The following is a 23,550-nucleotide window of genomic DNA, read 5'->3' as shown; positions in this document are numbered from 1 at the left end:
GAAGACAGGTTCCAGGCTTTGAACTAGCTGTCAGCACAGAGCCCAACGCGGGCTCGAACCCATGAACATGTAACTGACTGAGCCACCCAGGCGCCCCAGAATGGAGCTAATTAATAGAACCTATCTCAGGATTGTTTACTGGGACTGAATGAGTTAATGTCTTTAAGGAACTTAGCCCAGTGCCTGGCACATATTAGGCATTGAGTTATTGGTTTTTGATATAAGCATGGGGCTTGAGCTCTCAACCCTCAAGATCAAGAGTTGTATGCTCTACCAACTGAGCCAGTCAGGCTTACCATATTGAGTGGATTTTACTTAGTTTTTAAAAAATTTTTAATGTTTTATTTATTTTTGAGAGACAAGAGTGTGAGCAGGGGAGGGACAGAGAGATAGGGAGACAGAATCCAAAGCAGGCTCCAGGCTCTGAGCTGTCAGCACAGAGCCCGACACAGGGCTCAATCCCACAAACCGTGAGATGGTGACCTGAGCTGAAGTCAGATGCTTAACTGACTGAGCCACTCCAGGCACCCCTTGAGTACATTTTAGATAATTTTTTAAAATTTAAGAATATAGAATCAAACTACAAGCTTTTTTTTTCTTTGATCACTTAACAGTGTATCTTTTCATGTTATTAAATCATGTTTTGAAACAGTGGTTTTTAAACTTTTTAAGCAGCAATAACCCTATAGTGAAAATCTTAGGAGGATAAAATATCATTTAAAAGGTGGCATTATATATATTAAGAATTTTAATCTTTATCATATATGTTTTATAGATATCAGAACTGGAGATTATAAAACAATGTAAGGAAATGTTTTCAATGGCAAGTGAAAAACAAGTTAATTAATCTCCACCTACATGACTCAACAGCACCTCACACTCTTCATATCCAGAACTGAATTCCATGTCTTCACTTTCAAACCTGTTCTACTGTACTCATGTCAGTAGGGCTTAGGAGTGAGGTATGAGCAAGCAGTTGTGACACCTCCTTCAGTGCTTGCCTATTTATCCGGCTTCCTCCTCATCCCCTCCTCTCCATTCTTGCTGCCACCAGCCTGGTTCAGACCCTTGCTAGTCCTTCCCTTAAGTCTCTCTCATACTGTCCACAGATTGATTTCCTAAAATACAAATTGCTACCCCATTCAAAAGTCCTTAGAGGTTTTTTCTTGTCTACCAAGTAGGGTGGCATTCTGTACTGTCTGTCTCCATCTTAACCATCAAACTCCATAGCCCACTGATTTTTATCATGTACTTTATACTACATCCAGCACAGACTACTTACCATTCCTTGAGTCTCAAGTCTCAAGCCTTTGCCCCAAAGTATTCCCTTTGCCTGTAATGCCTATTTCCCTTTCTCTGTCAAAATCCTCATTCAAGACCCAATTCATAACTAATTTACTAAATATAAAAAAGAACAAACTACTGATACATGTAATAATATGGTGAATTTCAAGAAACAGATTAGGTGGAGAGACAGAATACATAGTATGTGATTCCATTTCTACGAAAACCAGAAGGGACAGAAGCTAATCTGTGGCATAGAAATCAGAAAATAGTTGCTGGAGGGGGAGAGGAAGAGAGTTGAATGGAAAGGAACATGCGGGAATTTTGGGGGGTGGTAGAAATGTTCTCTTATTTTGAGTAATGGTACATGTGTGTATACAATTGTCAAAATACATCAAACAGATCACCTAAGATGTATTTTCGTGGTTTTCGTGATTTGTTAATTATACCCAAATTTTTTTATTTGCACTAAAAAAAATCAGTTACAAACCTTTGGCAAAGCATCCTCTGTGAAGAAATGGCCTCTAAATCCTAATTCAGAACATTTTTTATCTCCCTTTGGAACTTTACATGTTCTTATTTGTATACACTGACACACACATATCTTACGAACTGGAACGTCTTTGAAAGCAGAAATCATTATTATCAGACATTCATCTTTCATTAATCCTAGACTTGTTGGCTCAGTACATATTTATTGAATAAGTAAATACAATAAATTTATTGAATAAATGTGTTCACATTGACCCTTTTTCTTTCCATTCCTGGGGTAGAATAGCCTGTAAGGGTACCTATGAAAGAGAATGTTTGGCTACTCAAAATTGAGAAAATCAGCTTCAGAGAAATTAAGATTTTGCTTTTTTTTAATTTGTAGTTTTTATTTCTAAATTCCTGCTTGAATGACTTTTTTGATTGTAGCTACACTTGTGAGCATAAAATAACATATAGACTCATCAAATTACTATGTTACTAATATGAAACTTATGTAACGTGTGTCAACTACAGTTAACATGGGATTCAATATCACAAACTCCAGGACCATGACCTGAGCTGAAATCAAGAGCCAGATGCTTAACTAAGCCACCCAGGCGCCCCTGGTTTCCATTATTTTTAATGCCTGCCACTCCTGCTTATGCTTACTTCCCCACTTCATTCAATTAGAAGTGTTCCTCAATTCTACTCCTAAAGACATTATTGCACTATATGCTAATTAACTTGGATGTAAATTTTAAAAAATAAATTTAAAAAAAGTTCAATTATTTCAAATAACTAATGGCAGATTCAGTATTTCATTGTTCCCGTTTGTCTTAACCTCCAGAAAAAATGTTTCAATGAGGCTTCACTTGTTTGCTCAGGGCAAATTTAATTCTTAGAATATCTAGATATGCTGATTTGTCTAAAATTATATTTTAAACTATACCTGAAGAAGTAAATGTTTTAAAATTATACTTTTAAATAATTTCTTTGGGAATAAAATTTTAGTCATAACATCACGGGAAATGACATATATGGGATATTTGTGCTATCACTTTTTCCCATCTCATCCCATGGCAGACATCACCATCAATCATGGCTTCTTTCCTGATAAGCCCTTACAGCCGCAAGTTCCCTTTCAGCCTCATATTCCAGGCAGCCATACTTAAGCCTGTAGGATTTCAGTTGAGTATTTAAGATATCTCAGGACTGGGGAGGAAAGAAGTGGAGGTAACTAAAGGCTGTTTCCTAGGTAATGAATTAGCCATATACAAGTGAATCTTCAGCCAAGAACTAGAGAACAGTTGAAGACATTTGATTGTTGAAAGGTGGGGGAAATAGCATCTGAAGTGTTAATTTTTTTAAGTAGAATTGTTTCTTTAGTATTTATTTATTTTGGGTTTTTTTAATGTTTTAAATTTTATTTAAATACAAGTTAACGTATAATGTAATAATGATTTCAGGAATTGAATTTAGTGATCCATCCATTGCTCATCCAAAAAGTGCCCTCCATAATGCCCATCACCTGTTTAGCCTGTCCACCCACCCAGTAACCCTACAGCATCCCTCAGTTTGTTCTCTGTATTTAAGTGTTTCTTAGGGTTTGCCTCCCTCTCTATTTTGCCTTTCCTTCCTCTATGTTCATCTGTTTTGCTTCTTAAATTCCACATATGATTCCATCATATATTTATTTTTCCCTGACTGATTTCACTTAGCATAATTGCACTTTAGTTCCATCCACATTGTTGCATGAGGTGTTAAGTATTAACAGTTTTCTTTTAAAGTACACAGGAAGAAACTTAGACCAGGAATCAGGAAACGTGGGTGTGGTTTCAGCTCTGAGAGTGGTTCTGGGAAGGTCACACAAACCCTGTGGCCCTTAGTCATTTGTTTCAATTGAAACAAAATTTAACTAAATATTTAATAGAGTCATAATTCTAAAGTTCTACAACTTTACACGTAGATTAGATAAAAGACAACATGTCTGTAGTCAAATCATACATTTAAGATTTAAGAATATTACTGAGGAACCAAAAGTAAATTGAAAATACTCTGATTAGAATGTGTAGAAATGGTTTAAAGACTGCCAAGTGTCATAAACTGTGTTGTGTAAGTGCAAACCTATGATAATGAGCAAATAATAAATTTGATTTTAGAGGATAGTGCTATACAACTTTGTCTTCAACTTTGAATCAGTGACTTTTTTCTTCCTTATTATCAATTTAGGTTTAGATTTGGAAAGGACTCCAGAAGTCAACAAATTTGATCCTAATTGAGATGTGAAATCTTTTGTCTCTGTAGCACTTTCTAGGCATCATGGCAACTTCATCTGAAGAAGTTTTGCTGATTGTAAAGAAGGTGCGTCAAAAGAAGCAAGATGGAGCTTTATACCTCATGGCAGAAAGGATTGCTTGGGCACCTGAAGGCAAAGATAGATTTACAATCAGCCATATGTATGCAGATATTAAATGTAAGTCAGCTATACTAAGGTCTGATGTAACATTTGCTAGTAATTTTATAAGAAGATTGCTTATATAATCTTTGTGGATTTTTTTTATTATAGTGTCCAAAAAACCAACCATATTGAAATAATTTTAAAGTGGGATCGCTTAAACATATATTATTCTATAATGTTCCTTTTCCACTTTATAATAATAGAGTTTGTATAGTTTTATATATGTAAAACTGCATCACATAAAAATCTCCGCACAACGCCTCTTTTAGGAGTTGCATAATACTCCACTGGATATAGAATCATAACTTAATCAGTTTCTTTGAAGGACAGGAAGTGTTCAGAATTCTTTTTATTGCAAACAGTATTGCAGTGTAGGTCTGTGTGCTAGTATCTTTGTGAGTTTGTATGTATGGGATACATCCCTGCAGTGGGTTTACTGATTCAGATGATTCATGCGTTAAAATGTTGATTGATGATGCCAGATTGCCCTTTAATAAAACTGTATTGTTTAAGCAAGTTGTCTAGTTCATCTTTGGTTATGTGGCCATCGTCTGTTGAGAAGATAAACTCAATTTTTTATTGAATATAGAGAGGAGAAGTATAGAGCACAGTATCCTTAGCAAATTGTGGTATCTGAACTGTGACCTTAATATGGATTCATTTGTTTTCTTGGATATAAAATTCTTCTCCAAGATAAAATCTTAGGTAGATTTCAAAGACTGTGATACCTCAAAAAATACACAGCCTTCAACTGGTAGGTGCTAAATTTGTAAATGTCCTTTGTGTGTGAACAGTTGCCCTAAGGATTTACTTCAACTTTGCTGCTGGAAGTGACCAAGCTTTTCATCTATTTCCACTGAAATAATTTAGAATTTCAACTTTCAAAAGGAAATGCTGTTAAAATTCATCATAATTAAGTACTGCCTAAGCTGTCTGGTCTTTTGTCCTCTATTCTGGTAATATTAGCTCCTTTTAAAACTTTGTTTTTTGGGAAAAGTACCTCACCAAATTCCTCATAGTACTCTTACAGACTAACGTTTGTACCAGAAGAGATTCATAAATTAGGAACTTTCTCTATTAGCATTTCTCTTAAACAGGAAGTTGATCCTGTAGCTCTGTAAAACACACACTCATTGTGATACCCACAACACAGAGTAAAGAATATACTCTTCTCCTATTTCTTGACAGTTTTTCTCAGTGTTTGGGAAGGAGCATGCATACCTAAATCTAGATCTTCACTAGATCAGTATCCATTTTAAGTTGAATATTTGAAAGAATGCCCATTTCTGAAAGAAGCCATTGAAAGTTATCAGCAATAAATTACTACGGTGAGAATCAGCAGTTAGGTTAGCTAATTACAAAACTTCAGAAATAGGCATCTTCGAGTCAAGAGGCAAGATAGAGCGAGGCTACAGTAGTAACTGAGAAAAGATGCGTAAAAAAGAGTGATGGTTTGTTTTGGAAAAATGGAAACAGCTGGCTGACAGCCTACATTGTTCCGTATTGCTGCTTTTGGTAGTAAGATATTTCATCTAGACTGTTGGTCTGGAAGCTGGTCTGGAAGCAGCATCTTGACTGAAAAAGTTTGTTTAGGGGTTAGGTGGTTTGGACCATGAGCTCTAGGCAGCATGTTCACACTATCATGAACCCCCCATTTCATAGACAAAGCTCCTCCATCTCTCTTCCTCTGAGGAAGACAGGAACTACTATTGCCATGAGGCCCACTCTTTAAGAGTACAAGTTCTCCGTTATGTAGGTGTATTTTGACGTTCTCAACCTCTGTTTATTATGAAAATTTTCAAAGTTACAGAAAAACTTTTAAGAATGGTACAGTGCATACCTATACAATATATCCCACTTATGTGTGCATACACTTTACTTTGTAATATTTTCATACCAAGAAAGTTTTAATAGTAAATAAGCAGAACATTGTTACATCTCCAGTTGTCCCGGTAATGTTCTTTTGTAGTAGTAATTTTTTTAAACCATATCCAATCTGGATTCACATATGTAATTGTAGTCCCTTCAGTCTTTAGAGACTTGTCAAATATCATACATTCTGATTATGTCTACTTATCCACTCAAGGTTCTTTTAAAATTATTTTCATGCATACTTGTATTTCTTGTAAACTGAAGGGTTTACAGTGTTGATTATACTCAAGTTAAACATTTGCAGCAAGAACAACATGTAGGTGGTGGTATTTACTTACTATTCTGTCACCTCAGAAAGCCCATAGTGTCAGGTTGTCCCATTCTGGATAAGGTGAAGTTTGATCACTTGGTTGAAGTGATGACACCAGATTTCTCAAATGTAAAATTAGGCATTCTTCTTTGCAGGTAGTAAGACACGGGCTGTGATTTGGAGTTTTTTGAATTAGGACAAACCAATTTTATTAATGATAATGTTGATTGGAGGCAGCTGTTCAGGGTGGGGTCAGGACTCCTTGGCTATTTAGAGATTTGCCCCAGTTGAGTGGAAACAAAAGCCCTTTAGTATCTGGTGATGGAAGCAGTGGGTGAGAAGTGCGACACAAAGAGGGTACTGAAGAAGGAAGCAGAGTGTTAGTGAATTTGTTAAACTTTGCTCTGATTATATGGGATTATTTGAGAAGAGTTCATTTCTGCAAAAGCATTAAGATTGGAACAGGGCAGCTAAAGCCCAAAGGAATTCAGAATCTTCTTGGGGAGGAAAAGTAGCCTATTGCAGGACGATTTCCACAGTGTGGGTATCCTTATCTAATTCGCCTCATGCTTCTTTTTAGGCCAGAAAATCAGTCCAGAAGGAAAAGCTAAAATTCAGCTACAGCTGGTGTTGCATGCAGGGGACACAACTAACTTCCATTTTTCCAATGAAAGCACAGCAGTGAAAGAGCGAGATGCAGTGAAAGACCTTCTTCAGCAGCTGCTGCCCAAATTCAAGAGGAAAGCAAATAAAGAACTGGAAGAGAAAAACAGGTGAAAGAGGAAAATAGCCTTTTGAAGGGTCACTAGGTCCTCTCCAGTCTCTTAATAGAGTAATAGCTTGTTTTGTCTTATGCTTTGTGCTACATTAAATTAACTGCCTGAACCTTAATTATCTGGTGAGGACCAGAACTAAGATTCAAAGGTGCCATGGTCCTTTAATTCCTTCTCCCAGATCTCTGTCACAGAGAAGACACTGAACTATTAGAATGTGTTTGTGAATGAGAAACCTGAAAAATCACACTGTAAGAAAAATTGTGAAAGCATGTGAAGTAATGAGAATTTCTGATAAGGTGAATTATTCCATTGCCAATATTTTCCAGGCCATCCATGCTTAAGTCTCCAAGTGCTTATTACCATAAAAATTAGTGTACAGAAAATCTTACGCATACCTCTACTCTTTTCATTTTTATTTATAGAAGAGAATATAGTACAATACAAATACAGACATAGTGACCTTTGTATCACTGGGATATGGAGATGAATAACCCCAATAACCCTCAAAGAATGTAGGCTTTACTTCTTCAGACTTACTTCCATTTATCTTCATTTCTTCCTCCAAAAATGTTTTTTTTTTTGTTTGAATTATTAAGAGATGAACTAAATGACCTCTGTTGCTCCATCATCATAAAATGAAAGTTGTGGGTCTCACTGTTTCATGTTGTTAAAGTCTTTTTTTTTTTAAGTCTTTTTAAAGTGTTAACATAAATGGTGCTTTATTCTAGAAGTTCAATATATTCAATATATTCTGTCACCAGAATGCTGCAAGAAGATCCTGTTTTGTTTCAGCTTTATAAAGACCTTGTTGTGAGTCAAGTGATCAGTGCTGAGGAATTCTGGGCCAATCGTTTAAATATAAATGCAACAGAGAGTTCTTCTACATCCAATCATAAGCAGGATGTTGGCATTTCTGCAGCATTTCTGGTATGTGACCCTTCTAGATTTCTAAAGGGATAAAGAAAGAAAATCCTAATATATGTGTTAGCAATGCCACATGTAAAACGTAGCATTTCCTTAAAGCAAATCAATGGATACGTTGGTATCCATGGTAAAATATTTTTTAAAAAGATCCAATATTTTTTAAATAGATGTTTTTTAGGGCGCCTGGGTGGCTCAGTGGGTTAAGTGTCTGATTTCGGCTTCAGTCATGATCTTATGGTTTGTGAGTTCTAAAGCAAATCAATGGATACGTTGGTATCCATGGTAAAATATTTTTTAAAAAGATCCAATATTTTTTAAATAGATGCTTTTTAGGGCGCCTGGGTGGCTCAGTGGGTTATGTGTCTGATTTCGGCTCAAGTCATGATCTTATGGTTTGTGAGTTCGAGCCCTGTGTGAGGCTCTGTGCTGACAGCTCAGAGCCTGGAGCTTGCTTCACATTCTGTGTCTCCCTCTCTCTTTGCCCCACCCTGCTCGCACTCTGTCCTTCTCAAAAATTAATAAATGTTAAAAAATATTTTTAAATAGGTGCTTTTTTTTGCCAATTAACTTCTTTTGGTTTTTGGACTTGACACTAACATGCTGGAAATTAAATGGAGTTTAATAAAAGAATCTTTTAGCAATTGGACTAATACTTGTTTCCCTGAATTCTTTTAAAGTTAGGGCTTTCTGATACCTTATTTTATGATTGCTATGTTTGTAATGCAGAGTTAAATGTGGAATGATTATGATATTACAGAAAAAGTAAGATTTATTAAATATATTTTAGTGAAAGATTGAGAATATCTTATCTGTGGAATTAGAAAATGAGATTCATTTAGTCTATACTCTGATGGAACCAAAGCAGTGTTTATGCATTTAACAAAAATTTGAGTACCAGTTATATGTTTAGCATCTTTCTGGGTGCTTAGTAGTAAATTGAATGGACGACGACTTTCGTAAAAAAAACAAAAAAAAAACAGATAGTAATTTGTTTACTTGGTAACCAAGGTTTACAGTTGTTTTGGTAACTGTACAAGTGTTGTGTTAAAGCTCCACTATCTGCCTTTGGCCACACACATACCTATTTGTCTATGTAGAATTTTCAAGGAAGCAGGTTTTACACCTCAGTAAGATTATGTGAAACCAAGCCAGGCTTCTTTGAGCCCTGTGTCTATGCCAAAAGTAAAGGTGAGGGACATATTTCTGTCTCTCTAGTTCATTCAGAAAGTCCATTTTTCCACCTTTGTCCAGTATCTGTTATATGCTTATACATCTTCCCCCAATATTCTAGCAATTATACATGTGTGGTCTTTATTTTAGGCTGATGTTCGGCCCCAAACAGATGGATGTAATGGTCTGAGATACAATTTAACCTCTGATATCATTGAATCCATATTTAGGACCTATCCGGCAGGTAAGAATCAGTTTTTCCACATAGTAGAAATATTTGGATGAATTCAGTAATAATACGTAAATGAAAGACAAGTATTGCAAGGGAACATTTTAAATAGTCAAAGTAAAAAAGTTATAATATTTATAATTTTAATGAGTTTATTTTTATAGGGGAGATTTTTCTTCCCTACAGTTGTTTCTGGAATGGCAAATTGTTTCTAGTATTAAAAATCAAAGTTGTTTAAAAAAAAAGAAAGAAAGCTTTACCTTTATTCATGATGAAGTGCAATAAAATATATGTGAAGTACTTACCCAATGTCTGACATATAGTAGTTATTAAGGGCTTAGTATATAATGTACTGTCATCAGTTCATTGGTATGATTTTCCCATTCTTCCATCAGTGGTTCTTAAACTTTATTTACCCTTCAGTGTATCACAAGATGACCTGCTCCAGAGGTATCAGTAAATAGTCTCTACATCACTAATTCAGATCCCTCTTCATGCTGCCTCCAGAGTGACCTTTCTAACCCACAAATCATTACCCTTGCAGAAACCACCCTAAAAGTATAAATGACTTGATCCCAGCTTTAATAATTGACGATGTGCAGCAGAAGTTGAGAGCCCCACCACTTCGGTCATTCTGCTGACCAAACAGTTCTGTCTCAAAGCATATGCCATTCTCTCTTCTCACTTCCTCACCGTGCCCTGTTAGTCTTTCAGAAATATAACTCCCCCATAGGACTAAACACAAGCATTGCCTCACTGCCACCTCTGTAAAATCCTGACTTCTTTGGGCAGGTATACGCCTCCGCTTGGCTTCTGTAGGGTCTTGTGTCTGCCTCAGTGAGTTATCACATTGTAATTAATTTTTCATATCTTTCTGATAATGATGTAATTCTGTAGTGTTTATTACATACCAGACACCATTCCAAGGCCTTGATGTATATTAAGTCATTTAGTCATCACAAGTCAGTCTATGAAGTAGGCAGTATTAGTATCCTCATAGGACAGATGAGGAAACCAAGAGCAGAAAGATATAAGTAATTTGCACAAGGCCAAATAGATATAAGTGGCAGACCTAGAATTTCAGACTTCGGCTCCCTGGCTCAAGAGACAGTGCCCTTAACCTCTTTGCTTGTTGGATTGTGAGCTTCTGGGATGTGCTGAACTGATAGTCCTAGTGAGTATTGATTCTTGTATTTCTACTAAAACTTTGAAACTTGTTAATTCCCTTGCTGTAAAATAAGGTTTCACTTGTAATTTGTTAAGTTTCATACAGATAGTGCCTCACCTAGTCTCTCAAGTTATATTTTAAATTTACAATTAGATTATTATATGCAGTATATGAAGTTGAGCACTTTAGTAATCTAGTTTTTGCTATTCTATATTTCAACTAATTTAAGAAGTTTTAAGAAATGAAAATTCTGTATGTCGCTATTATGTTTTTTTCCCCTACAGTAAAAATGAAATATGCAGAAAATGTTCCCCACAACATGACAGAAAAGGAATTTTGGACACGTTTTTTTCAGTCCCATTATTTTCACAGGGACCGGCTGAATACAGGGTCAAAAGACCTCTTTGCAGAATGTGCCAAAATAGATGAAAAAGGTAATTGCGTATCCCTCACACACTAAAATTTAATGTGCTGTTCTCTAGTCCTCTAGTTATAGTGCTGTTTGTGACTTTTTTTATTTCTGAGAAAGGTAAGACTTGACCAACTTTTATTTCATTGATTTTCTAGGGTTAAAAACCATGGTTTCATTAGGAGTAAAAAACCCACTACTTGATTTGACAGCTTTGGAAGATAAACCATTAGATGAGGTAAGCAGTACTAAAAGAATTTATGAGAAGTGTTTCTGGCTGGTTCAGTTGGTAGATCATGCAACTCTTGATCTACGAGTTGTGATTTTGAGCCCCACATTGGGCATAGAGCCTACTAAAAAACAAAAAACAAGGAACAAATTTTATTTAAAAAAAAAAATTTAAAAGAGAAAACAGTCTTCCTGCTCTTCAGCTAGTTTAAAAATTGCCTTCAGTATAGATATTACACTTCTGAAAATAAAATATAAAGCACTGTTATTTGGAGTGATTTATCCGAAGTGCTTATTAGTAGCACTATTTGCTATTAAAATTGCCTCAGAGCATTGAACTTGTGTGTGTTGCTAAAACTTAATTTTCTAGCTTCCACAGAGCACCTCTCTAGGTAATATGTGAAGGCTTAACATGTATTTGTGAGTCTAGCTTTAAGCTCTAGCTGACATTAATCTAGAGAAATGTGGACAAATATTAGCAGACAAAGAAAGGATTTAACAAGCATTTTTTAATAGCCCGCTATTTGCCAGACCTTGAGCACATTCGTGACCCTTACCCCCCGCTAGCTCCATCCAATATGTTTCAACAACTAGACCACCAAGTACGAGCTACCTACCTCCGCATCGTGTCTCTGGACTTACACATTTATCCAGTCACTGAGAAAGATGTGATCCCTTTTGATTAGGGCAAATTCCATCCCTGCTTTATCTTCCAGGGTAAGAACCTGCCTTCCTCAAGTATTCTCTTCACACTTGTGTTTTCATTTTCTTACCTTTCTTTTGGCTCCTCTTCTGTTAGCCATATACACATGCTTATACCTTCCCATCTTTTCTTTTATTAACTTTTTCCTTTATTTTAGTATATGTACTCTCCAAGTGAGGAAACAAATGGTAAAATTATGACCTACAGTCTAGATTATAAATTAATAGGAAATAATCTTTGGTGCCCAGATAAGTCATTTCCATAATGAAATTGAGTTTTCTTAGTAACTCTCCACATTCAGGCACTTCCTTGGTGAATTTCAACACATTAAAACATGGCCCTCTTAAATCATCCTGAAAAAAATGAAGTCTTGTGAAGCTTAGAGTTATAGCTTAATATGGGGAAAAGATTTTAGTATTTATTTATTTTTCCTAAGCCCAATTTTCTTATAAAATGAGGTTAATAGTACTGACCTTAGGAGGGGGTAGGAAAGTTGAGGAGACGTTATTTAAGGGTATCAACTTGCCCCTAGTAGATAAATAAGTTTTAGAGATCTAATGCACAGTGGAGTCAACAGTGCTGTGTTAAAAACTTAAAAGCATGTTAATTGCCCTTACCTCGAAACAAAAAGTGATAATTATATGACATGGTAGAGATGTTAGTTAGCTTTAAGGTAATCATATTTGAGTGTATAAGCATCAAATGAACACATTTATACCTTTAGCTTATAAAAGGTTGTACATCAGTTATATCTCAGTTGAAAAAATGCAAAACAAAAAAAGTGTGGTCTTTATGAGATTGCTACTAGAGTTGAAAGAACGTGGTACACGGTGAGTGCTCAACAAATAATAGGTGTTACTATTATTTGTTTTTAGTGCTGTACAATGCTCCATTGTATGGATATGTAAACATTTATATAACCAAACCCTTTAATGGAGATCTTGATTGATTCACTTTTTCCTTTGGTGCCTCTTTTTCTCCTTTGATCCTCTAGGTGTTGTAACTGTCACAGGGTATGGTCTTGGGCCACCTTCTGAATACATTCTCTTCATTCAATTCCTTTAAATACTAATAAGAAATGATGAATCCCAGGTAGCTGTGGTCTCTCTAACCCCAGAACTCCAAAATCATACATCTGCCTGCTTACTTGATATCTTCACTTAGATATTTCACACATCTCAGCATAGCATGTCCAAAATGGAGCCTTTTATTCCTATCCTCATAAGCCTGTGTCTTCCTGAGTCTTCCCTAGCTCAGTAAAGAATAAAACAGAACATTACCATAGACACAATTTCTCAAGCCAAAACCTGGGAGTCTTTGATTCCTCCCCTTCCTTCACCTCCAAAATTCAGTTCATCCGTAAGTCCTCTAACAAACATTTCTGGTTTGTCTACACCTGTTCATCTGCACACTTAGACCCTCACTATTAGGCTACCACCATTTTTGTTTTTGTTGCTTACATTAGCCTCCTAATTGGTATTCCTATTTCTACTCTTGTTCCGTATAGTTTATTCTCCCCTAGCAATAAGAGTTATAAGTCAGATCATAATAGTTTCCTGGGTAAAACTCTTTGATGGATTCTCATTGAACTTAAAATCAAAACTCCTGCAAGGCTCTTCTTGATTTAGACTCTGTGTCTACCTCACATCTGCTCAAATGCTGCTACTTCAAGAGCGACCTTCCCTAACCTGTCTATCTAAAGTAGCTCCTTCTCTCCATCCAGTTGCTATATCATGCCGCCCTCCTTATTTTCTTCATACCATTTGTCATTTTCAAAAGTGATCTTTTTATCTGGTCAGAGGGTGACTCTTCTTGTTTACTGATTTGTCACCCATACATGGCATGTATTAGGTACTCTGTAATTATTTGATAAATGAATAAATGGCATATGAGTCTTTTTATAATTTTTCTTTTACCTCTTCAGCCTGGTCTCACCAATCCTTGGCCCACCCTTCATTCCAAGTGTACTGCAATACAGAAAAAACCCATAATATGTATTTTGTTGTTTCTATACCTTTGTTTAAGCAGATTCCTCTCCCTGAAATGTCACTGTCTCTATGTCTGGCTTGCAAGCACTTATTCAACTTAGGGTGCTCCTTGAAGCTTTTTTGAACCTACCTCTGCTCTCCTCCAGTGGGATTGGCTACTTCTTCTGTCACAGCACATCGTATAAGTCTTAACTATGTGTATGCTTATAGCCCAGCATCTCACTAACTACTCTTCTGGCTCCTTTGACACAAGATCTTATTAACTTTTTATCTGTAGGGCTAGCACATAGCATAAACTCAGTATATGTTTGAAAATATCTATTTCTCTAGTACCTGATTTTACATAGCTTAGGCTTGCTTAGACTAATAGTAGGAAAGTTATAAAGCCAGAATTTGAATCCATAGCTACCTGACTCCAAAGTCCATGCTTTTTTCCCCCCACTGTATTGTATTACTTCGTTTAATATTTTGCTAGCTATATCCAAAACTGCTCTTTGAAAAAAATGCATGGTTCAGGGCACCTGGCTGATTCAGTAGGTAGAGCATGCAACTCTTAATCTCAGGGATGTAAACAAGTTTCAGCCCCACATTGGGTGTAGGGATTACTTTAAAATCTTAAAAACAAATGCATGGTTTAAGGTTAAGATTATTTTTGTGAAGCCAGAAGGAGCATGTTGTACTTTTTATCTGTAACCTATTTTTAAATGTTTACCTGTAAAAATTGAGTAATTCTCAGAATTAATAAAGTCTCATCATCCAGTTTTTTCAGCTAGCATATCTCTCATAATGGATAAGAAAACCAGAACTTTGATTTTTAATCTTCTAAATTATTTCTCATAGGGCTATGGCATTTCTTCTGTGCCATCTACTTCCAATTCCAAATCGATAAAGGAGAATAGTAACGCTGCCATCATCAAGAGGTTTAACCATCACAGTGCCATGGTCCTGGCAGCAGGTCTCAGGAAACAGTTAAGTATATGTGCAAAGGTTCAATAACTGGGCTTTTCAAGATAGCCAGATGGAGTTATGTTGTTGTTCTGCTTGTGATTTTTAACATTTTTCCCCCTTTGCTTTAAGAGAAGCACAAAATGAACAAAATGGTGAGCCCAGCAGCATCGACGGAAATTCTGGAGATGCAGATTGCTTCCAGCCAGCAGTCAAAAGGGTATGAGTAAAACATGTGGATGTTTAGAACTCAGGTTGTCCCAGATACCTTGTATAACTTGCTAGTACGTTATGTTGATCCTTGATTATGTCAAATGACTCAGTTCTTCTAGTCAAGACATTAAGTGTTTGGCATAAGTTGAACATTTAAAAGAACACATTCTTGGTTTTAACTTGCCAGCCAGCTTTCCATGAACTCTTATCTATTCACTGTTTTATTGGCTTTCTTCTCTTCTTTTCCTTCACATGTACACATAACAGTTTGTGTTCTGGGCAAGAGTGTCAACAAAAGCGGTATGACAGGAATAAAAACTAAAGATCTTTGCATGATTTTAGAAGATAGAGTTTGGATCTTATATTAACCCTAACATTTCAGAGCTAGAAATGTGTTCTCATTAGATGTTGAAGAAATCATTTGGGGCTATGGGAGAATATGGACAAAGTCATCTACTTCCATATTTCTTCTTTCCTTGCAACTTTTTTTTTTTTAGTATTTATTGACATATTTTTTTTGTTACAGTATTAGAGTGTTTTTATTTATTATTATTATTTTTTTTACAAATAGTTTATTGTCAAGTTGGTTTCCATATAACACCCAGTGCTCATCCCCACAAGTGCCCTCCTCCGTGTTGCAACTTTGCCAAGCTACTCTCAGTTTTTTAAACTGAGATTTACAAATATAAATATAAATTACAAATATAAATATGATAATGTTTTCTTAGAGGGCAATCAGGCAGTGTCTGTTAAAATTTTAAAGGTTTATTGCTCTTAATTCCATTTTGGGACAGCATTTCATTTTGGACACTTATTTAAAACAGTAAAGTTATGCAAAGATTTAGATATAAATAGTCATTACAGTACTATAATAGAGAAAATAGCAAACATTCTAATAATATCTGTGGTGTGTCCATACAATGGACATTGATGCAGCCATGAATAACTTGAAAAGGATTCATGACCTACCAGATTAAAAGAAGTTTAGGTTTGTCATAACAGTAGTTTAGTTCATAAAAAAATTAAAGAAACCAATTTTTAATTGTTTATTTGAGGGGGTGGCAGAGAGAGAGAGAGAGAATGAATCCCAAGCAGGCTCCATGCTTTCAGTGCAGAGCCCAATGCAGGGCTCAGTCTCACAAACCATGAGATCATGACCTGACCCAGAATTAAGAATCGGAGGCTCAGCCGACTAAGCTTCCTGGGCACCTAAAACCATTTTTGAGTTGCCTAAAATACTAAGGAATGGGAAACAAAAATGAATTTAAGAGTTTTTATTCTCAAAGAGTTCAGTGTCTATAGGGAAGATGAAATCAAGAAGACAATTTCAAAATAAAGTATAGTAATTGTGGGGTGTCTGTGTGGTTCAGTTGGTTGAGCATCTGACTCTTGACTTCAACTCCAGTCATGATCTCCCAGTTCATGAATTTAAGCTCTGCATTGGGATCTACACTGACAGAGTGGTGTATGCTTAAGATTCTATCTCCTGCTCTCTCTGCCCCTCCCCCACTTGCTCTGTATCTTTCTCAAAATAAATAAAAATAAACTTGAAAAAGTATAGTAATTGTGTTATTTACAGTAGGAATCAGAATAAAAATTAATGAATTAAATAAGTTAAAAGTTCACAGATCAGACTGTGTGATACAATTTAATATGAAAAAAAAAACTATGAGCTTTTAAAAAGGACTTCAGAAAAATATGCTAAATGGTTATCTTTCCATAAAGATATTATGGGTGAGTTTTAACTTGAGTTCATGTTTCAGTAACTTAATATATTTTTACATGCATATACACTTTTCAAATTGACAAACCCAAGAAGATACTTTTCTTAAGTTTTTATTTAACTATTTTTTTTAATTGTTAGTGTTTTTTTGAGAGAGAGCATGAGTGGGGAAGGAACAGAGAGAGGAGACACAGAATCCACAGCTCGCAGGCTCCAGGCTCTGAGCTGTCAACAACGTGGGGTAGGAACCCACGAACCGCAAGATAATGACCTGAGCTGAAGTTGGATGCTTAACCGACTGAGCCACCTAGGCACCCCAAGTTTTTATTTAAATTTCTATCAGTTAACATTCAATGTAATACTAGTACAATTTAGTGATTCACTACTTACATACAATACCTGGTGATCATCACTTGGTGTACTCCTTTAAAAAATATTTAAGCCATAAATAAATGATAAAAGTGAAACAAAAGTAAAAGTTACAGGGCTGCCTAGGTGGCTCAGTCAGTTGGGTGACCGACCATTGATTTCGGCTCAGGTCGTGACCTCAAGATTAGGGAGATGAAGCCCACATCAGGCTCCACACTAACAGTGTGGAAGCCTGCTTAGGATTCTCTCTCTCTGTCTTTCTCTTTCTCTCTCTCAATCTCACTTTGCCCCTCACAGGCATGCATGTGTGGTCTCTCCAAATAAAACAGTAATAAAATAAAAAATAAAATGAAAGTTACAGAGGAATTTAAGGAGAAATATAGGAAGTGATACTTTTCTTTGCAATACTGTGCACTAAGTACATTTGATTCTTGGTAATTAAAGAGTTGCCAAAAGTTACAGTTTGTTGCATTTTCAGAGTTCAATAGAATGTTACTGTTCTTTCAAATCAATAGTTTGAAATAGTCTGCTCTGTGTTCTGCAAAAGGGTCTTCGTAGAGTGAGAGATTCAGAAGTAATAATAGACAAAGTCCTCACTTTATGGAGTTTTCAGTTAGGTATGTGAGTCAGGACACCTAATGAGGCCTTCACAAAGGTTTAGGACTTGGGTTATTATGGGAAGTTAGGGAGCGACATGATTTAGGCAACAAGAGGGGTAGAAATGAGCTTGACATATGTGAAAACTAATGAAGATATTGGTATGCCTTGAAGTTGGCTGAATGTACAGTTGAGAGAAAGTAGTAAAAAATTAGACTGCGTCCAGGTGACGTAGGGCTGATGAATGTGTTACTTTGAATATTCTGCTGCTGTCAGATCTATTCCAAAACTACCAGGGGACTATTCAGACTGTCAAAATAGGGACAATCTAAAATACTAAATTTTCAGGGCACCTGGGTGGCTCAGTTGNCTCTATGAAAAATAAAAAAAAAAAAAAAAAAAAAATTAAAAAATAGTCTTTTACTTCTGTGGTGGAAAAATAGTAAAATATACTGTCTTAATCTGCCAGACTATTAAAAATCAGAGGTTCAGTAATAATATGGTTAGAGTGTAGGAAAACGGGTACTCTGTAAATGGTTGGTGAGAAAATGGGTTCAACTGATTGTAGAGCAGTTATCTCTAGGAAATGAAGCTCATGGTGGGTGGGAAGACTTCATATTTTACTCTCTGTGTAGTGGTACTTTTCCAGTTATGTTCATTACTCTTGTAAAAAAAAAGTTTCCATATGATGTGCTGTGTTAATAATTATAGGCGAAGTTACAAGAGTCCATTGAATATGAAGACTTGGGAAAAAATAATTCCATAAAAACAATTGCACTAAACCTCAAGAAGTCAGATAGGTAAGTTTGGTCAATATTAAATTAACCTGAGACATAATAGTTACGTAACACAAGTCACTGCAGAGTATATTCTGCAAATATAGCACTCAATTTTTAAATCACTTTACCATAAAAATATATTATCTTTTTCATTGAAAATTCACTTTGTACATTTCAGAAAAGTATGCTAAATGATCAAAGCCAAGATAACATTGTGGTTCTCTGTGCTGTTTTCATATTGCCCATGTAGGAATAAATTATTTAATTGAAATCTATTTAACTATATTATTTTTTGTTTTGGTGATAATGTTATATTGAGACTGCTAAAATATTTGAAGGACAGATGTTAAGTGACTTTATTCTGTGTGATGAGTAACTTCTTCTTTGCTAATCTTTAGGTATTATCACGGTCCAACTCCAATCCAGTCACTACAGTATGCAACAAGTCAGGACATTATTAATTCTTTTCAAAGTATTAGGCAAGAAATGGAAGCTTATACACCCAAATTAACTCAGGTAGGTGACTTGTACTGTTTGAAAACCAAAATTCCCATTGTTATTTCCTCAGTTTATGAGCACAACCAAGTTGAATTACATAAACTGTTTTATTTGGGTTTAAAGACATATTGCTGCTAAATTAATTGGAAAAAATCAAGAGGTAGGGAGAAAAAGGTATTTGGCATATCCAAGAAGTATCTGAAGTTAAGATGATAATGAAAAATAAAATATGAGTTTTGTGAGTGCTAATTTTTTCCCTTCCGTATACATAGTGTTACTGGGGAAATTTCCCAGATTTTCAGAAAACTTAATGGACATCACTGTGTAGATACTCTGTATGACCTCAAACTAGAAGAAATAAAACAGAGCTCATTATCTAGTCTTTATTTTTCTCTGCTCTTCTTCATACTGTTCATACTGAAATTGATCAAGTTCTGTCCATTCTTCAGTATTTCTTGACTCCTATCGCCGTGTTTAAGCAAACCAGAGTACTTTTTCACAATGCCATGACAAGTTATCTTTCTAAAAACAAATTTATCACCCTGTAGCTTAAATCCTGTACTCTCCCTTTTGTCCCCATGGTTATTGCCTGCATGCCAGAATCTTTACATCTGGCCCTAACCCCCATCTCCAGCTGCATCTCCACCATTCCTTTACACACACAACCAAGAGTCCTCTCCAGCCTAACCCACAAAACTGCCTAGAAAAATGCTTCTTAGAATGCTCTTAGCCTGTTTCCCTGACCCTGAGGAATTAATAATAATTACTCAAAACTGAACTCAAATTACATGGTCTCTGTAAAGCGATCCTCAACATGCCCAACATGCCCAGTAACAAGTGTGGGGAGGGGGGGGGGGGGGGGGGGGGTGTCTTTTTGTCTCTCTGAACCCTGAAGCAGAGTTCACATCTGTCTTGTAGTGCTTGTCACATATTGGAATTTTGGGTTTTGTACTTACAGCAAGTTGCCAAAAAAATGTTTTCTGGCCTGGCCATTTTGAAAGTAGAAACTCTAAAATATTTCATTGTGTATTTCTTGAAACAAAATATTCCCATAAATAACACAGTACAATTACAGAAACAAAAAGTTAACATTGATCAAGTATCTTTTTTTAAGGTTTATTTTTGAGAGAGCGCAAGCAGGTTAGGGGCAGAGAAAGAGACAGACAGAGGATCCAAAGCAGGCTCTGTGCTGAGAGGAGAGAGCGCAATGTGGGGCTTAAACTCATGAATCATGAAGATCATGACCTGAGCTGAAGTCAGATGCTTATTATCTGACTGAGTCACCCAGGCGCCCCTAACATTGATAATTACTATCCAGCCTGTAGGTCTTAACAGAAATTTCATGAGTTGTACCACCAGTATCCCTTAGAGCAAAAGAAAATTTTTTTCTTGGTCCAGCATCCAAATCAGATTCATGAGTTGCATTTAGTCCTCATGTTCTTTCATCTCCTTTAAAATGGAAACATTTTTCACTTTTTGTTTCTCATGATCTTAATATTTGAATAAAAGCCAATTTTTTGCAAAATGCTCTCAATTGGAGGTTCTCTAATGTTTCCTCATGACTAGAATCACATGAAGCATTTTGGGCGAGAGTACCACAGAAGTGGTGTGTCATCCTCAGTGTATCATATCAGGAAGCACGTACTTATTTGTCCTAACTTTTGATCACTTGGGTAAGGTAGTATCTACCTGGTTTTTCCACCAAAAAGTTAGTATTTTTCCCTCTGTAATGAGTGTCTTGAGAGACATTTTAAGACCATCTAAATATTCTATTTCCTATCAAACTTTTACCTACTAGTTTTTTAGAATCTGTTGATGATTCTTAGCAAAAACACTTACTCCTGTGGTGGTGATGGTGAAGTGGTGATTTTCTAATTCCATCATCCCTTCTATATTTGTCTGTTAACACTTTGCTAAGACAAAGAGCTTCCCTTTCCTTCTCCTGTATTTATTTATAACAGAATAGACTCGTGGATTCGTATTACATTATTCTGTAGGTTATGAACTGTTGCTATCTTTTTGTTAAAGTATAGTTTAGTTTACATAGTTAAATGTACCTTTTTTAGTCTCTTCTGCAAATTTTAATAAACATACATAGTTGTGTAACCACTAACCCAATAAAAATTTTTTAAAAAGCAATTTTGTCACCCCCCAAAATGTGCCCATGCCTCTTTGTAGTCAGACCCTTCACACTGGCTCCTATCTCTGACAATGTCCTTATCAATTTTTGAGCACCTCCTTTTGAGTACCTTACTTTTTGGAACGATGAGATAGATGTTCCAGGTTCATCTTATGCTTTCCCTGCCCCAACCACAGAATCTTCTTTATGGTTTCTTCTTTAAGAAACCAAGATCTGGGGCGCCTGGGTGGCTTAGTCGGTTAAGCGTCCGACTTTCGCTTAGGTCATGATCTCGCGGTTCGTGGGTTCGGGCCCCGCGTTGGGCTCTGTGCTGACTGCCAGCTCAGAGCCTGGAGCCTGTTTCAGTCTGTGACTCCCTCTCTCTCTGACCCTCCCCTGCTCACGCTGTCTCTCTCTCTCTCCTAGAAATAAATAAAACATTTTTTAAAAAAAAAAAAGAAAGAAACCAAGATCTGTGTGCAGTATACTGATTGCTCTTGGGGTATCATTTGCTACTGGTTTATTGTCCCCTCCGCAGACAGAGCTAGGAAATATATATATCTTCACATATGTACACATAACAATTATGGGATTATTTGACTACTTTTTTTTCTTCTGGAATGTCATTCTCTTAGCATCTGGCCCTTGGGCCCAAGTAAATCCTCCTAATTTTTTAAAGCTGTGGTCATTGTTAGATATTTAACTTTTTCCTTATACTCACCCGACATCTCAAAAATGATTTCATATCTGAGACACATGAATTGAGTCAGGAAGGCCCAAAAAGTTAATTGTCCTTGGATATATATACCTGAGTGCAGCCCGTGGCTAGTCAGCCAGCTCAGCAATCACTGAAGCTTCTAGTTCCAGTGCATTATAAAATTTCTGACAAAGTAAATAGGAATAACATGAATTCCATGTCCCCTTGACTTGTGGTGGTTATATCCTGTACTCTTAGACCAAGTTGAAATCTTGTTTGCTGTCCATATAACATGGATTTCTACTTATAAAACCTCCATTGAAAAGCCTTAGGGATAGTAACCCTGCACTTGAGTTACTTAGGAAATGACTTGTTCTTCTATAATCACAGTGCCTAGCACTTGTTAGGCACTCACTGAATAGATATGTCAATTCTTTCCCTAACTGTTAAGACTGATACAGTGAGGACTGTTTTTTCCCCTTTTGGCTAAGTGTATTCACTTCCTTGGAAAATGACAAATGATAAATTTCTGCTCTGTTTAATTTTCTTTGTTTCCTCCCCTAGCTGCCAGCAAGTATACATGTTAACATGTTGTTTTAGTTGTTTTCTTAAGCTCAGTTTTAGCTTCAGTTGTAGAGTTCACAAGAGTTGGTACTGAAGAAGGGCAAAAGTTGTGAATTTTGAGGTTTAAAGAGGTGCCAAGTATTGCTGGAAGACTGGTAGGTATTCTTTTTCTGTGCACACTGTGTCTCTGGCCTCACGCAAAGTAGTTCACTCTAATTGCCCTAAGTTATATATTTGTGCAGGAATAAAGATGTGCTGAACATTTTGCTGTAAAAGAAATATTAAGAAAGAAAGATGAAAGGAAGAGGAAAACCACTTTCTGTGTCTTCATTTCTTTCAGGTTCTCTCAAGTAGTGCTGCCAGTAGTACTATCACAACACTATCACCTGGAGGAGCACTTATGCAGGGAGGGACACAGCAAGCCATAAACCGTATGTGCTGAGCTACTTTCTGTTGCTGTCCACTTTACTTAAATAACCTCTAAAGAACAACTTGAGAGGAATGCTAAAGTTATATTGGTTTTTCTTTGGAGCTCTCTCGAACTTTTGTTTTTATGCATACAGATCCTGAGATCTCTTTAGGCAAGAGCTTAAGTTTCATAATTGTCCTGGTATTACAAACGGTGGTACACTACTAGTCTCCCTAGTAATACTGACGGCTTACTAAGATACTAAACACCTTCTTTTTTACTTTATACCTCTTAGAATAAAGGGAAATCTGAAAATTGCTCCAAAATCCAAGGGAAGTTAAGTTCTAGAATCTCTTAGCCACAAAATCATTAACTTATCTCAGAATAACGCATCCTGGTATGGCATTGGCAAAGAACACATGTTCAGATCTGTTCTGTGAGTGGTCGTTCTTTCAGAGGCTATACATATTGTGAAAATAACTTTTATCCTATAGACCTCTTCTTTTTTTCTACAGAGATGGTGCCAAATGATATCCAGTCTGAATTGAAACACCTATATGTGGCTGTTGGGGAACTTCTACGGCACTTCTGGTCCTGCTTTCCCGTTAATACACCATTCCTAGAAGAAAAGGTCAGAATTAATTCCA

At 36.2% G+C, this 23,550-nt stretch overlaps 2 protein-coding genes across 3 annotated transcripts in view; one reads left to right on the top strand and one right to left on the bottom strand.

The window, feature by feature from the left end:
- LOC144229143 (serum amyloid A protein) overlaps positions 1–23,550 on the bottom strand; it is a 218,577-nt gene that overhangs the window by 83,873 nt on the left and 111,154 nt on the right. The window lies entirely within an intron of this gene.
- GTF2H1 (general transcription factor IIH subunit 1) overlaps positions 1–23,550 on the top strand; it is a 35,867-nt gene that overhangs the window by 4,582 nt on the left and 7,735 nt on the right. For both annotated transcript variants that reach the window (XR_013334363.1, XM_077761108.1), the window contains exons 2-13: positions 4,060–4,228; positions 6,976–7,168; positions 7,933–8,098; positions 9,416–9,509; positions 10,947–11,096; positions 11,230–11,309; positions 14,831–14,958; positions 15,068–15,155; positions 18,549–18,637; positions 19,015–19,132; positions 22,835–22,925; positions 23,419–23,534. Coding sequence is in view for 1 of the 2 variants with exons in the window: in XM_077761108.1 (XP_077617234.1) it covers positions 4,075–4,228; positions 6,976–7,168; positions 7,933–8,098; positions 9,416–9,509; positions 10,947–11,096; positions 11,230–11,309; positions 14,831–14,958; positions 15,068–15,155; positions 18,549–18,637; positions 19,015–19,132; positions 22,835–22,925; positions 23,419–23,534 (1,467 nt within the window). In the remaining variant the exon portion in view is untranslated. The remainder of the gene's footprint in view (positions 1–4,059; positions 4,229–6,975; positions 7,169–7,932; positions 8,099–9,415; positions 9,510–10,946; positions 11,097–11,229; positions 11,310–14,830; positions 14,959–15,067; positions 15,156–18,548; positions 18,638–19,014; positions 19,133–22,834; positions 22,926–23,418; positions 23,535–23,550) is intronic.

Source organism: Crocuta crocuta, unplaced genomic scaffold (genome assembly GCF_008692635.1).
Source record: "Crocuta crocuta isolate KB4526 unplaced genomic scaffold, BGI_CrCroc_1.0 scaffold233, whole genome shotgun sequence".
In the NCBI taxonomy this organism is placed as follows: Eukaryota; Metazoa; Chordata; class Mammalia; order Carnivora; family Hyaenidae; genus Crocuta; species Crocuta crocuta.
Note: the sequence above shows the minus strand (reverse complement) of the source record. Positions and strands in the feature narration are given on the sequence as shown.